General features: G+C 57.6%; 1 protein-coding gene across 4 annotated transcripts in view; it reads left to right on the top strand.

Moving 5' to 3' along the window:
- Positions 1-14,525, top strand: part of OTOF (otoferlin) — a 90,814-nt gene that overhangs the window by 61,674 nt on the left and 14,615 nt on the right. For all 4 annotated transcript variants that reach the window (XM_006910298.1, XM_006910299.1, XM_006910297.1 and 1 more), the window contains 18 exons: positions 1,043-1,105; positions 1,534-1,618; positions 5,566-5,725; positions 6,045-6,231; positions 7,010-7,196; positions 8,519-8,742; positions 9,234-9,342; positions 9,879-10,059; positions 10,181-10,301; positions 10,877-10,977; positions 11,099-11,189; positions 11,366-11,482; positions 11,826-11,978; positions 12,365-12,554; positions 12,662-12,786; positions 13,166-13,300; positions 14,022-14,183; positions 14,367-14,486. In XM_006910298.1, coding sequence (XP_006910360.1) covers positions 1,043-1,105; positions 1,534-1,618; positions 5,566-5,725; positions 6,045-6,231; positions 7,010-7,196; positions 8,519-8,742; positions 9,234-9,342; positions 9,879-10,059; positions 10,181-10,301; positions 10,877-10,977; positions 11,099-11,189; positions 11,366-11,482; positions 11,826-11,978; positions 12,365-12,554; positions 12,662-12,786; positions 13,166-13,300; positions 14,022-14,183; positions 14,367-14,486 — 2,511 coding nt within the window. The remainder of the gene's footprint in view (positions 1-1,042; positions 1,106-1,533; positions 1,619-5,565; positions 5,726-6,044; positions 6,232-7,009; positions 7,197-8,518; positions 8,743-9,233; positions 9,343-9,878; positions 10,060-10,180; positions 10,302-10,876; positions 10,978-11,098; positions 11,190-11,365; positions 11,483-11,825; positions 11,979-12,364; positions 12,555-12,661; positions 12,787-13,165; positions 13,301-14,021; positions 14,184-14,366; positions 14,487-14,525) is intronic.

Here is a 14,525-nt window from a genome sequence, read left to right as displayed (position 1 = left end):
GCGGTTCAACATGGAGGCCCTGAATCATTCTCCCCACATCAGAGAGGGGTAAACTGAAGCTCAGGAAAGGAAGTGAGCAGTCCAACAGTAAAAACTCAGCCTGTCTGGCTCTAAAGCCAGCACTTTTACTCAGAGTGGTCTGTGCGAAACTCCAGCAGCTGGGAGATTCTCCTCAGACACTTATCCCAAGAACATTTCGTCCTTCTCCCTGCCCACAAGGCCACCAAAGCAGGAGTGCCTCTGCTCAGTGCCCCACACCCTCACTCCTGGTGCCTGCACACCAAGGCCGGAGAAAGGAGTAGGTATTACAACTGGCAGTGGCAGCTCCCAGCTTGAGGGGACAGTTCATGCCCACAGCGTTTTACGCTTCCAGCGGACTAAGTGCCTCCATGCACCATAGCTCATTAGTTCTAAAGTTCGCCTTATTTTACGTTGTATCATTCCTGAAATTGGGCCACACGTCTAGGCAGTGGAACACTGCAGTTTAATGGCAGTGTCTACATGGCTCATATAGTCACAGTGTAGCTTACAGTCAGTGGCATCTCAGATTCAGTGGAATATGTCATAGTGTCTCATCAAGCCTCATAACAGGACTCTGAGTTAGGTGTCATTATCCTCATTTTTCAACTCAGAAAGCTGAGGTTCAGAAAATTTGTTGCCCAGGGCCACACAGCCAGAAAGGGGTAAAACCAGAACTAGAACCCCAGTTTCCCAGCTCCCCAGCCCAGGGCCCTTCGAAGCACAGAAAATCAGCATGGACCGTTCCATCGACTGCTCCCATTTCCTTCCCCTTCCCATAGTAGCTGGTACTGGCCCTGCCTAGGGGTTGGGCCCTTGCCCTCCTGTTGAGACCCCACCTCCCACCTGCCCCTGGGGTCAGGGAGGACCAATGGTTGCCACTGCTTGTCATCCAAACCTCCAGGCTCAGGGGAAATGGCCGGGGTGCAGACAGACACTGCCGGGGGGGAGGGGCCTGACCCTGCCCCGGGCCGTTAGCCCCTGCCGACCCCTGACAGCAGGTCTGGGTCCTTCTCCCCTCCAGTACTTTGTCTTCGACTTCCACGTCTCTCCTGATGTCATGTTTGACAAGATCATCAAGATCTCGGTGAGTGGGGAGCAGCCCCCGGCATGCAGGGACATTAGCTCACACTGTACCTTTGTGCAAACTTGAAAAGGGTTCCCCTTCTCCATGGACCAACCAGAAAAAGACAGCCCCGCACCCAGACACATGGGTGGGCAAGGGCACAGGCTGCATGTGAGCCCTTCTCTCCTCTTTAGCCAGGTGCCTCTGTATAGTGTACAACCTTCTTCTCAGCCATACCTGGCAGCCAGCAAAATCAGGCCAGGGCAGGAGGGGCCGATGCTGAGCCCCAGCAAGCTGCCCCCGACCCCACCAAATGCCTTCCCACTTCGCCAAAAAGTTTGGGTCCCCAGAAAGACTAAAGTGGAGCCACCATCAGCTGGCCCCACCCCTGCCCCTGGAAAGCTTCCGCCCTGCCCAGCCTGACTGGGGCTGGTGGTTCTGCCCGGAAGGTGATTCACTCCAAGAACCTGCTACGCAGCGGCACCCTGGTGGGGTCCTTCAAAATGGACGTGGGGACCGTGTACTCCCAGCCTGGTGAGTAGCTGTGCGGCCCGGTCCGCACACGTGCACATGGCTTGAAGAGCGTGGCGCATGCCGTCCTTCCTGCCTTGGCGGTCCCTGGACCCAGCATAGCCGGGACCATGAACTCGTGGGGCCATGAGTATGCACAGCCATCAGGCGTGCAGAGTGATGGGGTGTCAGTCTGTACACAAACACAGTGACTACCGTGCCCAGTCTGCCGACTTCACAGGAACCCTGTGGGATTGGTGGCGTCACCCCTTTGACAGTTGAGGGTTCAGAGAAATACCAGGGCATCCCCAGTCGCCCAGTCATTGGGGTGAAATCAGGCTATGTGACTCCAGAGCCCCCACAAAGCCCCCTGTCCTCAATGCCAAATGAAGTGTGGCAGCTTCTGAGGGACACTGGGCTCTAAAAACACTTTCATTGACCGTCCATCAAGGGACCCAGACCATCTGAGAATAGCCACATGGCGCTGCAGCTGACTAGCAGCTCTGTGGGTGCCCGTGGGCCAACACTGCATGGGGTCGGTGAGAGAACTCCCAGTTCCCAGGGGTGGCCTAGAGGGCTTGTGACAACTGACCACCTGGCCAACTCAGAAACCGCTAGCATACAACCTGGCATTGAGCCCCACCCCATGTCCCTGAAGTGAACTTGCCACTCAGGTACAATAATGACCCCATGAAGCCCTTTGATAGTGACAATGCAATGTCACTCAGCCTGTCACATTTGATCTTCACAGTATAATGAGGTGGGCATTGGCACTCCTTCCCATTTTAGACAAGATAAACGAGGCCAAGAGAAGTTAAGTGGCTTGGAGGTTAAATAAATCGGTGATTTCTTATGGTTCAACCAAATAGAACTCAGACCAGGGAATCTGAGTCCAAAACTCAACATTAAAATCACAAAAAATCATAGAACACTTGAGCTGCAAGAGAACTTGAAAACATCTAGTCTGATCTCTCTGTGATGATGAAGAAGCAGGCCCCAGGTGATGAAGGGGCTTTCTCAGAGTCTGGGATACCATCTGGGTCTCCCGCTGCCAGGCCAGGGCCTTCCTACTGCCCCACGCATGTTGTGGCCCTCGAGAGAGTGGCCTTCGTGACCATCAGCGCTACAGGGAGTGGGGAAAAGGGTCAGCCTACCGCTCTGGGGCTTCCCAGGAAGCACACACAGCTGTGGGCTGTTGGTTGGAAGGACACTGGCGTCCCCGAGGAGGATCTCCATGCAGGGACTGAGCAGAGCCCCCTACACCGTCAGCAGGAGGCGGGAGAGACAGTGAGGAGCCTGATGTGGACGTCTGGGCTCCAGGGCGATGGAGTCCTGGGGAGGGAGCCGCCACTGCTCAGAGAGCACCTACAGAGTGCCAGGCCCTGGGCTAAGCACCCTGTCTCAGCAGGTTGAACCCTCACAACCCCACATAAGCATCATTGTTCCCATTTCACAATAAGGAAACTGAGGCTCAGCGAGCTTGCATAGCTGGTCCAGGGCCACACTGTGAGTCAGTGGCAGAAATACGATATGAACCCAGGTCTGTGTGGGCCCAAAGCTCAGACTCTTTACTGGGGTAACCCACCCCAAGATTAGCTGCTCTGGCAGAATCTGTCCCTGAGCCTGGTACCCTTCATGAGAGCCTGAAGTCACATGGTCCCTGCAGCTGGGGCACCGATGATCTCCAGCTTGGCCTAAACTTCTCGATGAGTCCCCAGTTCCTGATCCAGCCAGGGCATTGTTGGGAGCATGCTGCCGGGGACATTGGACTCCTGGGTGCTGCTGGGAGCCTTGCCAGGCTGATGTCAACATCTCATGGAGCTGGAAGGGGTTCCTGGGAGACCACAGTCTGTTCTCACCCTGGCAGGACCACACCATCAGAGGCAACAGCAGGAAACTGTTCACTCATTGCTACTATCTGCTGGAGACGAGGAGGGGTCAGACAAGGCTCCACTCATCCTACCGTAGATGCTAGCAACCTCCCCCGCCCTACCGGCCTTCCTGGGCAGGAGGCGGAGGCAGACCCGAGGCAGGGAAATGACGTTTCAGGCTGGTAAGTGTATAGCTCAGGGGCTCATGGTGTCCTGCAGCTCTGGCCCTTTGACAGTGACAGTACCACGTCAGTGAGATCTAACAGCCTTAGGACTGGAATGGCCTCAGAGGTTATCAGTCCAGTGTTCACCCAGCATAGCGGTCCTTCAGAAAGTATCCCTAATTGGTCACTCAGCTCTGCTTAGACCTCCCAGAAACGGGCACTATCTCCTATTTTAGAAATCTCCATTTGTTTACATCACATCAAACTCTGTTGCCCTGTGACCTTCACCCATGTTCACAGGTCTGCCTTTCACTGACGGAAAGACTAAATCCTTTCCTCTTCAAAGAGCCTTTAAATTTGAGGGCAATTTTCATGTCCCTCCTGACTCTTACTCTCTTTCCTTGCTAAATTTCCCCAGTGCACACGTCTGTTCACCTACCCCTCTATCCGTTCATCCAACCACCCAGCCACGAATCCACTCACCCATCCATATATCCATTAATCCATCCACCGTCTATTCATCCATCCATCCTTTCGTCTACCTTTCCACCAGCTAGACAGCCCATCCTCTATGCATAGATACATCCTCTGTGCATCTCCCCATCCAGCCATCTAGCTCAGTATCCATCCCACAAACATCTGCTCTGGAAAGACCTCGAAGCTTTGGGGCTGCCCAGGACATGGCCCCCTCCTCCTGAGATGTGCCGGTTCAGCTGACGGCCTCCAGCAACTTTTCGCCACCCAGTTCCTGCCCTCTCACCATCCTGGTCTCTCTCTTTAGACTCTACTATGGCATTATCTCTCCTGTGACACGGTTGGGCTGGCCTAATCCCAGACAGACTGATTTCTGTGCACATGGAGCCCACTGGGGACAGAGCCTTGTTGGGGACAGGTCTGAGCTATGGTAAATGGTGTAGGTGAGGGAGGAGAGTAGGGACGTTCTGAGTCCCTGGAGGTGTAAGTGCCCAAACAAAACCAGAAGAAGAACATGTGTCCTTCATGCATCAAAGCCAAGGCTTCCCTCTGCTTGCAAACAGCTTTGAAGTAAACCCGAAGGGCAGGCCCTTCCTAGAGCGGCCTCCTCCCCGGACATTTGCCCTTTCCTCCACACTGTCCGAGGTCCTGAGAATACTGGGGTGACACTACCCATCTCTGTCTTTAGGAGGCTTTCAGTCTGAAATTGGAGACAGACAATAAGTAGATGATCACAGTGACAGGGAGATAGAAGGTGTGCCTGTGGAACAGCAAGAACGCCCAAGGAGCCAGGATCGGCAATTCTGAGGAAGTCAGGGAAGGCTGCATGGAAGAGGAAACACTTGAGCAAAAGGAGTACGAGTTGACCAGGGAGGAGGAGGGTGGGGGCAGAGGAAGATCAGGGATGAGGGCGTTCCAAGCTCAGAGACCAGCAGCCACAAAGGTATGGAATAGAGATGTGAATGGTTCAAAGAGGGGGAAGCAGGTTTGCCTGGCAGGAGCACAGAGGCCGGGTGGAATGAGCAGCGTGAGCTGGGAGATTTGTATCAGGAGGCCCCACGGGCAGTGCTATAGTCTGTGGTCTTTATCCCAAGCACCGGGGAGCCCAGATAGGCTTGAACGGGAGAGTGAGAGACAGGGAGCCTCTCGGAAGGCTCTTCTGGCAGCCGTGTACGGGTGAGTGCAGGGGTCAGGCAGAGAAACCAACTAGGAGGCGCCTCACTTTGAAGTCGCATCACACATCTGGATGTAGGGCCTTGCCCCAGCTGTCCCCGCCCAGGGACCTCTGTCCCTCTGGCCCAGACACAGGCAGAGCTGTGGCCCCTAGGTCCAGGATGGCTCATGGCCTGAGCTCTAGGGGCCAAGAAGGCTTTCAGCTCTGCAGCTTCTCAGCCTGCCCCGAGGGCAGAGTGCCATCTGGAGTGGGGGCGGCAGGTGCAGTCCCTGATCCTCGCCACCACAGAGCACCAGTTTCACCACAAGTGGGCCATCCTGTCTGACCCCGATGACATCTCCACTGGGCTGAAGGGCTACGTGAAGTGCGATGTTGCCGTGGTGGGCAAGGGGGACAACATCAAGACACCCCACAAGGCCAACGAGACAGATGAGGATGACATTGAAGGGTGAGGTCCCGATCTCCCTAACCCCTCTTGACCCGACCCAACCCTTCCTTCCCCCTAAAGGGAGCCCCTGGGTCAACTTGGCCCAGAGATGGTACCTTCCATCTCCCTTAGCCTTGTTCTCACCCACCCCTAGACAGCCCAGGTCTTTCTAGAAAGACCAAGGCTGGCCTCAGTGTCCACCAGCTGCCCTCCTCCCAGGAGAGAAAGGACTGAGGCAGAGCGGGGTTCATGGAGATTGTCTTAGGCCCCAGAAGCATGTAGATGCTAAGGCAGGAGTTGGGGTGCCGGGACCTGGTGCCCTAGCTGCATGTGCCAGCAGGAACTTGCTGCTTCCCGAGGGGGTGCCCCCCGAACGCCAGTGGGCTCGGTTCTACGTGAAAATCTACCGAGCAGAGGGTCTGCCCCGGATGAACACAAGTCTCATGGCCAACGTGAAGAAGGCTTTCATCGGGGAGAACAGGGACCTGGTCGACCCCTATGTGCAAGTCTTCTTTGCTGGCCAGAAGGTACTGGGGTACAGGGAGCAGAGGCTGGGGCTTGGGTGACAGGCACCAGATGAGCGTAGGGGCCTGGAAGCAGACATGAGGCAAAATCGGAAGCCAGGAGACTGGCCTGTGATCACCTTGGTGCATTGGTAAAGGGAGGAGAGTGAGCGATGAGGGAGCTCTGGCTGAGAGGGGCCGAGGGTGAGGCCAGGCTGGGCATCATCTCAGCGTGGACAGGCCTTGGGATGTCCTCCCTGCCTCTGGGTCCTAGAGACCAAGAGCTGAGGGGGGACCACCAAATGGGAGGAGAGTCTGAGAGGCTCGGGTAGGAAAGAATGGAGGAGATACACACATACACACAAACCGCACATGTGTACACACATGCACACACACCACACACACATACACACATGAATCAACACATACACACATACTCACACATACACAAAGCACACATACATACACACGCACACACCACACATATACACACATGAATCGACACATACACACATACTCACACATACACAAAGCACACATACATACACACGCACACACCACACATATACACACATGAATCGACACATACACACATACTCACACATACACAAAGCACACATGCATACCCATGCACACAGCACACACATACACACATGAATCAACACATATACACATGCACACACATACACAAAGCACACATACATACACACACGCACACCACACACACATACACCTGAGTAAACGCACACATGCTCGCGCATGTGCACATACACAAACCCTGCCATTCACTTTCTCCCGCCAGGGCAAGACTTCAGTGCAGAAAAGCAGCTACGAGCCGCTCTGGAATGAGCAGGTCGTCTTTACCGACCTGTTCCCGCCACTCTGCAAGCGCATGAAGGTGCAAATCCGGGACTCGGATAAGGTCAACGATGTGGCCATCGGCACCCACTTCATTGACCTGCGCAAGATTTCCAATGACGGAGACAAAGGTCAGCAGTAGGAGACTGGGGTGGGGGGCCTGAAAGGGAAGTGTAAATGAGACCCCCCTTCACACCACCTCCGCCATCCCTCAGCTCGGCTGAAAGGCACTGGGCACAGTGAGGGCTTTGTCAGCAGCTTCCGCCTCAAGGGAAGGAGGGAAAATCATGACTCAGGTCTGCACAGAACTGACTGCGCCTGCCCGAGCCAGGCTGCCTAGACTTGAACCCCAGCTCTGACAATTGGTACCTGTGTGACCTTTGTACATGTCTTTTCATCTGTAAAATGAAAATAGTAATTCCATATGTGTGAATACATGCGTATTATACACATGCGTATACTGCTGCCGTAGTGCCTAGCCACAGACTCGTTATGGTGACAGAGCCCTTCCAGGACCCCAGCACGATGCTGGGTACCAGGGATCGAGGACAAGAGAAGAATCTGTTCCTGTCCTCATGGCACTTGCTGGGGATTAGGAGATGGATGTGCTACCAAATGCTCAAAACCTAAGGCAAAAGGCCACGTATCGTATGATTCCATTTATAGAAAATGTCCAGAATAAGTCAATCCATAGAGACAGAAAGTAGATTAGTGGTTGCCAGGAAGTGGGGGAGGGAAAATTGGGACTAACTGCTAATAGGAACCATTTTTTTTTAGGGGGATGGAAGTGTTCTGGAATTAGGTGGTGGTTGTACAACATAATGAATATGCTAAAAACCACTGAAATGCATACTTTAATATGGTGAATTTCATGATACATGAAGTGTATCTTCATTTTTAAAATGCTATAAGATTTTTTTAACTAGGCAGAATAAAAACCAGACAAACAAAACACATAGGCAGAATTAGATCTGTGCTACACGTGAGACACGACAAATCCCAATGATGGGAGAAGTTAGCCGGGACCGGGAACTGGGGAGGCTTCGCGGAGGAAGCGTGTTGAACAGGAAGGACAGCTGGAGAAGAGGGGAGGGGCCTGCGCAGAGGGCAGAGGGCTGGGAAGCCACGCTGCGGGGTAGGAGGAGCTGGCATCTGTCTTTCAAAGAGATCGCAGGCAGCCCCTGCTCCAGTACCAGGAGGCAGGGAGCATGACCCAAGAAAGGGCCCCACACCTGCCACGCGCAGCGGACACGAGCTCTCCCTGCAACCTCTTGTGAGCCATGTGCTGCCCCACAGGCCTTCTCTTGCCTCAGACATTTCACCAAGGAAGGCATGGAGTCCTCAGCTCAGCAACCAGGAAGTGCAGGCTGGGAGCCCCACAAAGGGGTCCCTCTACCCCCTCATAGGCCCTGGGGTGTGACACAGGCCTCTCCTCTTCCTCCCCGGCCCTCAGGCTTCCTGCCCACTCTGGGCCCTGCCTGGGTGAACATGTACGGCTCCACACGCAACTACACCCTACTGGACGAGCACCAGGACCTGAACGAGGGCCTGGGTGAGGGCGTGTCCTTCCGCGCCCGCCTCATGCTGGGCCTGGCTGTAGAGATCCTGGACACCTCCAACCCTGAGCTCACCAGCTCCACGGAAGTGCAGGTGGAGCAGGCCACACCTGTCTCAGAGGTGAGGCCCCAGGGGGTCGCTGTCCTCCAGGGCCCTCAGCTCAGCTCTCTCCCCGCCATGGCAGCCGGGGCCTGGGCTCTGCCTGTGGCTGCTCAGTCTGCCTCAGGGTCCAGACCCCAGAGTGAGGCCTGCCTCCCCAGGAAGCAGGAGCCCCCCATCTGCCCCCAGCGGCACCTCTGCCCCCTTGCCCTGCCTGTGCCCGTGTTCTGCCCAGAGGTCCCAAGATGGAGCCTCATCACTTCCCCCGTTCCCAGCCAGGGCTGTCCCTGTGGTGTTTGGAGCCAGCCCCTGCTTCAGGGACGTTCAGGCTGGAGGGCAAAAGGAACTCGGCCCTCGGTCCTTCAGGGTCTGGGCTGCCCAGCTCCACAACTGAGTGGGGTATCTCCACCATCAGCCCAAAGGCCTGTCTGTGAGATGGCAGGAGGAGGGCTGGCCCCTCGCCCAGCATCCCTGCTACGGTTTACGGATGGCTTCGACCACCTTCCCCACAGAGCTGCATGGGGAAAATGGAAGAATTCTTTCTATTTGGAGCCTTCCTGGAGGCCTCAATGATTGACCGGAAAAACGGAGACAAGCCAATCACCTTCGAGGTCACCATAGGTGAGTGCTGGGCTCATAGAAGGGTCTCCAGGCCTCAGAGCTGCTGGGTGGTCTCTGCTAAGCCCTGCACCACAGCCCTGGGGCGAGGGGAACTTTGACCACTTTCCTCCACGTGTCCTCAAGCACACACACGGCGCACAGTGCACGTCCGTAGTGCACACACGCCCAGGGTGTGGACCTGAGTTTCACTTACAGCCTAGGCTGTGTTCGGGACACAGAGAGGAAAGGAGCCGTCCCTGCAGAGGGGGTGAGGCCCTCAAGGGGCAGTGGGGAGAGAGTGGGAAAATGGCCATGTCCTGGGCTAGCCAGGGAGCTCTCTGGTCATCAGAGCTCCTTGCAAGATCTTTGCAGACAAGGGGCGCAAGGGGACTGTTCTCTGGGGAGTGTTCTATCACATCCAGGCGGGCACCAATCCCTACCTGCTTCCCCATTCCCTGACTCTCCCGCCATCCCAAGGCAGTTCCTAGATTACAGGGCAGGGTCCGGCCAGGTAGGGAACGGACTCCAGACCCTCAGACACCCCCTCCTGCCTCCAGGCAACTATGGGAATGAGGTTGATGGCCTGTCACGACCCCAGCGGCCTCGGCCTCGGAAGGAGCCCGGGGACGAGGAGGAAGTAGATCTGATCCAGAATTCGAGTGATGATGAGACCGAGGAGGGTGGAGACCTGGCCTCAGTCTCCTCCACCCCACCCATGCGGCCCCAGATCACTGACAGGTGAGCCAGGTGGCACCGAGGGTCCTGAAGGGCCTGCCCGCTGCCTGGCCCCTTCTGAAGGCCTGGCCCTCCCACCTCTTTGGGCCCCCAGTCACCAACCTCCCACCCCTTCCCACCCCAGGAACTACTTCCATCTGCCCTACTTGGAGCGCAAACCCTGTATCTACATCAAGAGCTGGTGGCCGGACCAGCGCCGCCGCCTCTACAATGCCAGCATCATGGACCACATCGCAGACAAGCTGGTCAGTGCCAGGCCTGGCGGGAGAGGACGGGGCGGGTGCGGGACGTCGGGGGCCTTGCCCAGCTGGAAAGCCTCCTCTGCAGCACGCGAGGCCTGTCTGCCCAGCAGCTTGTTGTGCGGGGCTGGTGGGCGGACGGAGACTGCGGGAGTGGCCCCAGCAGGACCCATGTTCCTGTCCCCGCCCCCAGGTCCCAGGAGTGGGCCCAGGGCTTGAGGGCTACCCGGAGTGGAGTCTGGAACTTCTGGCTCATCCGTCCTGGGGTTCCCTGAAGGGGGCTGGGCAAACCCTGTCTCTCCCCGTCCCCAGCCCATCTAGTCCTGAGTCCTGCTCACTCCTGTGAATCGACCAGGATCATAGACTCAGAGCACAGAGGTGGCTTCTTCCTTCAGGAGCTGAAGGTCCACAGGCTCTGAAAACAGAACCTGGGAAATTGGTGGTTTCCTCATGATGGTGGGACACTGCGGGGTGACTCTAGTGAGAGGTCCCAGGTCACTAGCCCCCCATTCTCCCTGATGGACTGGGGAGATTGCGGGGAGTGGCTATGACTCAGCATGCACCCCACTCCTGGTTCACAGGAAGAAGGCCTGAACGACGTACAGGAGATGATCAAAACAGAGAAGTCCTACCCCGAGCGTCGACTGCGGGGTGTCCTGGAGGAACTCAGCTGTGGCTGCCAGTGAGAGGGAGGGGTGGAGGGCTGGGGGGCTGGAAGTGAGGGGTCTGGGCAGAGAAGGAGGTGCCTGCAGGCCTCCTGCTGTGGGTGGGCTCCACTAAGCCCTGCTCCCCCCACCCCACAGCCGCTTCCTCTCCCTCGCCGACAAGGACCAGGGCCACTCTTCACGTACCAGGCTTGACCGAGAGCGTCTCAAATCGTGCATGCGGGAGCTGGTGAGGACACCCTGGTCCCAAAGCCGGAAGACACAGGGGATGGAGGGAAGGTCTGGAGGTGAAAAGGGGAAACTGAGGAGGGAGTATATCTGTCTCTGAGGTCCCAGAACGCAGGGACAGCCCCCGCCATCATGCATCATGGCCTGAACCCCACGTGCACCCCCCTACCCCTACAGGAGAGCATGGGGCAGCAGGCAAAGACCGTGCGGGCCCAAGTGAAGAGATACACAGTACGGGACAAGCTGAGGCTGTGCCAGAACTTCCTGCAGAAGCTGCGCTTCCTGGCAGATGAGGTGCGCCCCTGCTGGCAGGCACAGAGGGGTGCCCTGCCCCAAACCAGTGGCCGGAGTGGGGGCCGCACAGGAAGGGGTTAGGCCGGACCACCTAGGGGGCCCATCCTGCTCTGATAGTCGTTGGGGCACAGGAATGAACAAGCTCGTCATCCTGTCTTGTCTTCTTCCTGCTCCGTCTGGTGGGAAAAGAAAGACCCAGCATCTGCGGTCCTTCCCTCTCCAGGCCCAGGCCTGGCCCTCTGGGCCCTGAGGCAGAGATCCTGGCAGTCAGTGAGGCTCAGGGGGCCCCAGCCGAGAGGCAGGCCCCGCTCAATCACAGGGACCCCTCCCGCCCCCACCGCAGCCCCAGCACAGCATCCCCGACGTCTTCGTCTGGATGATGAGCAACAACAAGCGCATCGCCTATGCCCGGGTGCCCTCCAAAGACCTGCTCTTCTCCATCGTGGAGGAGGAGCTGGGCAAGGACTGCGCCAAGGTCAAGAAGCTCTTCCTCAAGGTGCCAGAAGGGGAGCCAGACCGCGGGCGGTGGCGCAGCAGGGCGGCGGGCTGGGGCCCAAGGTCTGCATCTGGCTTCTTTCAAGGGGTTAATCTCCCCTTGGAGGGAGCAGCCCCTTATCCCGAGTCTGGCTGGCCTGAGCCAATGAGTTTGAGACCTCAAGTAGCAGGTCCTCAGAGAAAGAGCTGGAAGGAGAGTAAGAAGCGGGGAGGACAGCATGGCCCTACCCTGCCCCTCCCCTTCGGTGCTGTGTTGACCACCCCCACCCTGCAGACCAGTGGGTTGGCTATGGAGGGGCAGGGGCAGCTCTGACCAAGGCCTCTGCCAGCCCCCTGCCCTTTCCTCACCCCATGGGCCCCAGCAGCTGACCCCGAGCCCACCCCCAGCTGCCAGGGAAACGGGGCTTCGGCTCGGCAGGCTGGACAGTGCAGGCCAAGCTGGAGCTCTACCTGTGGCTGGGCCTCAGCAAGCAACGCAAGGACTTCCTGTGTGGCCTGCCCTGCGGCTTCGAGGAGGTCAAGGCGGCCCAGGGCCTGGGCCTGCACTCCTTCCCACCCATCAGCCTGGTCTACACAAGTGAGTGGGGCCTCCTGGGCCTGGGCAGCCCCTGGCTTCCAGCCCTCACCCCGGGAGGGCACTGGGGAACCACCTGCCCCCCAGTCTCAGCCTGCCCTTTCCCACAGAGAAGCAGGTGTTCCAGCTCCGCGCCCACATGTACCAGGCTCGCAGCCTCTTTGCCGCTGACAGCAGCGGCCTCTCGGACCCCTTTGCCCGTGTCTTCTTCATCAACCAGAGTCAGTGCACAGAGGTAAGGGTCTGGGGAGGAGGAAGTGGCTCTGGTTTTGAGAGTATTTGGGTGGGGACCTATGACCCTGTGGGACCTGGAGAAACAGGTCAGCCAGTACTCCCAGATCCGTAGAGGGAAGCCTTGCAGATAACCGCGGGCCCGGGCCACACTGGTGAAGACTTTAGTCACGGTTATATTCAACACAGGACAGAGGGGACATAGACACGAGCAGACTTCACGTTAGCCTTCATTTTAAGATTCCCAGAAGAGTCGGGGAACATGCCATTCCTGCCCCCGAGTCGCCTGAGAGCTGCAGTGACTGGAGGTGGCTCCTGCTCGCGTATCTGCCTGCCCACCCGCACTTATTACCTGTCTCGCCTCACTCTGCCCCACACTGCAGGTCCTGAATGAGACCCTGTGCCCCACCTGGGACCAGATGCTGGTCTTTGACAACCTGGAGCTGTACGGCGAAGCTCATGAGCTGCGAGACGATCCCCCTATCCTTGTCATTGAAATCTATGACCAGGACACCATGGTATGGGTGGGCTCTGGCACCAGGGACCTACCCCTTCTTCATTGGACTCCATCTGCACTGATGGCAGGGTGTGAAGCCCCTCAGCTGGGGTGCGTGCATGGAATCGGGGAGTCTGTGCTGCTGACCAGCCTCTCCGGGAGACCCCGGGTGGCTCCTGCTCTGTTGCTGCAGCCTGACCCCTTTCCAATGCCGTGGGTCTCTGGGGTCTCAGGGAGGGGATGATCCGGGCGTCCCCACCTCCCAGCACAGATGGAAAGAATTCAGGAGTCTTTAGGAGATGTGTCAGCAAGTCCTGCTGTCCCCAGCCTTCCCCCATCCTGGCGACCCCCTGACCCCTGTCCACACCTACCAGTTAGTAACAGCCTCCCAGCTCTCCATGAAACCTCTGGAGTAGGGGGCAGGGGGATGTGAAGGATTGAGGCGACCCCTCCAGAGCTGGAAAGCCACTTACAACAAGCCACCTCAACTGCTAGAGTACCTGAGAGTCTGGGACTAGAGGTAGGAGGGCCTTATTTCTAGTCCTGAGTCCCGCCTCTGCCATTCACTGCTCAAGCCTCAGGTAAGTATGGTGAGACTTGGTTTCCCCATCAGCGAAATGGGGTGGTCGCACCTATCCCCTTACCTCTCTGGTCTGTGGTAGGGACAGAGTGAGCCCCTAGGTGTGATGATGCTCAGTAAACTCAAGCACCGAGTGCCCCCCTTGGTTGTTTGGTCCCATCAGGGCAAAACCGACTTCATGGGCCGGACCTTCGCCAAGCCCCTGGTGAAGATGGCTGATGAAGCGTACTGCCCACCCCGCTTCCCACCCCAGCTCGAGTACTACCAGATCTACCGCGGCAACGCCACGGCCGGAGACCTACTGGCTGCCTTTGAGCTGCTGCAGGTGGGCCCCGCCCCCTCCCCATCATACTGTGAGGCCGGTCTGATTGGAGCTGGGGGGGTCCTTGGAGGCCTGGGGCATTGGGCTTTCCCTGTGTCCCCAGATCACATGGCAAATAACTCCCGGGGAGCAGGAGCCTGTTCTCCAGGCCCTCCAGTCTGTGACACCATGGTCCTCATTCCCCAGATTGGGCCGGCAGGGAAGGCCGACCTGCCACCCATCAATGGCCCGGTGGACATGGATCGAGGTCCCATCATGCCGGTGCCCATGGGCATCCGGCCTGTGCTCAGCAAATACCGAGTCGAGGTACGCGAGGGCTCCCCCAGCCCCGCTCCGCCCTCGCGC

Source organism: Pteropus alecto, unplaced genomic scaffold (assembly GCF_000325575.1).
Source record: "Pteropus alecto unplaced genomic scaffold, ASM32557v1 scaffold61, whole genome shotgun sequence".
NCBI lineage: Eukaryota > Metazoa > Chordata > Mammalia > Chiroptera > Pteropodidae > Pteropus > Pteropus alecto.
This window is presented reverse-complemented; position numbering and strand designations above follow the sequence as displayed.